The following is a 1611-nucleotide window of genomic DNA, read 5'->3' on the forward strand; positions in this document are numbered from 1 at the left end:
TTGACAACAAGCGTCTTCTCTGGGAGGTGTGGGGGGGGGACTGGGAAACCCCCCCCCATAAATCCACCTGTGGGCGTGTTCTGAACTGCATTAAGGTGCATTTGTGGAAGTGGGTTCGACTCCAGGCTGAGTCCGCGTCGTAAATCTGCTGCTTAGCATCACAGTTACTGCACACCAGGGCACATTATCCCCCATTACAGGGGGCAGTTTGACAGAGTCGTCCTCCCAGGGCAGTTCTCATGGTGGGGCATCTGGGATTTCTCACGGCCGTCGTCTTTGTGTTGCTGTAAACCTGTGACGTCTGCTCATTTACAGCTCCTGCCGCTGCTCTGCCCAGGGAGAATACGTTCAAACTCATCTCGTCCAGAGCTGGAGAACAGGCCACCATTTGAGCCTCCACCTAATTAGGTTTCTGTAGCCACATGTTTATTGTGCAGCCCCGAGGATGTTGTTTCACTGCCGCTTGTTCTTGCTCATGCCAGAGAGGGGGAGGGAGGGGGGGCGGGGAGGAGGGTGAGGGTGAGGGGCACAAACATATTGCCTGTATTTGTCTGTGTAATAGTTGTTGAATTCATGGATTCAACTCCGTCACTTCTGTGTTCGGCTCCAGGTCAGAGTCGACTCTGGTTTCCATTCAAGGACGGTTAAAAATGTGACGTTTGACTGATTTTGACCTTTACATTTTCTTATATATTTGACATATTATATAGAGATTGTCCGATATTAACTTCTTGCCGATATCCCGATATTGTCCAAACACTTAATTTCCGATTCCGACACCCCTCGACTCCTCGTATGAGTTGCTGGCACCAGCATTCTGCACACAACCCCCTGATTATTAAAATAGATTTATAAAACCAGCAGCAATGGTGCCATCTAGTGGTTTTCAGTTTCACATACAGCCGTTTTTCCCCAAAACAATTTTTTGGGCACACGGCATTTGGCAAAATCCAAGCATTGCGTTATCAGGTTTTCATGATCGGAGGAAACACTGATAACGATAATTCTTACAGATATTACGTAATTGTGTTACGTAATATCGGAACTCACCAAACATCCTCTGCGTCCACGTCGCACTCAGCCCCGAACTGACAGATGTCACAGGTGGACGTCTCCTTCTGTCCCGTCTCGGAGGAACCTTCTTCACCTGGAAGTCAGAAGAAAAAAAAAAAAAAAACCCATGACGTCCAGACCATAATAACAACAACATTGGTTTGACTCTAAGGACTGTAAGAAAAATATGGATAAATTGAAATATCACGATTTTTCTCTTTCACGATATCGTATCAATATCCTCCATCGGTTTATGGACGTTTTTTATCTCCAATTCCTGGTCAAATATTCCTGGTTCATTTTCTATTTCTTTCTTCAGTGAGTGACAGTTTGACTAAAAATAACGAAATATATCGTCAAGCCTATAGTTTCGTAATGTATCGCAATATATCGTATCGTTGCCCCCTGTATCGTGATACCTATCGTATCGTCAGAGTCTTACCGATGCACACCTCGTCTCAGAACTTTCCGACTGTGAGAACATTTACATCTGAACTCCTCCAAGTGTGATTCCCCCTGAAACCTCTTCATCCTCGGGCCGTTCTCTCTCCTTCAGTC

At 45.7% G+C, this 1611-nt stretch overlaps 1 protein-coding gene across 2 annotated transcripts in view; it reads right to left on the minus strand.

The window, feature by feature from the left end:
- tmeff2a (transmembrane protein with EGF-like and two follistatin-like domains 2a) overlaps positions 1-1611 on the minus strand; it is an 84855-nt gene that overhangs the window by 11260 nt on the left and 71984 nt on the right. For both annotated transcript variants that reach the window (XM_025063685.1, XM_008329055.3), the window contains one exon: positions 1051-1147. In XM_025063685.1, the coding sequence (XP_024919453.1) occupies positions 1051-1147 (97 nt within the window). The remainder of the gene's footprint in view (positions 1-1050; positions 1148-1611) is intronic.

Source organism: Cynoglossus semilaevis, chromosome 16 (assembly GCF_000523025.1).
Source record: "Cynoglossus semilaevis isolate Cse_v1.0 chromosome 16, Cse_v1.0, whole genome shotgun sequence".
Classification (NCBI taxonomy): Eukaryota; Metazoa; Chordata; class Actinopteri; order Pleuronectiformes; family Cynoglossidae; genus Cynoglossus; species Cynoglossus semilaevis.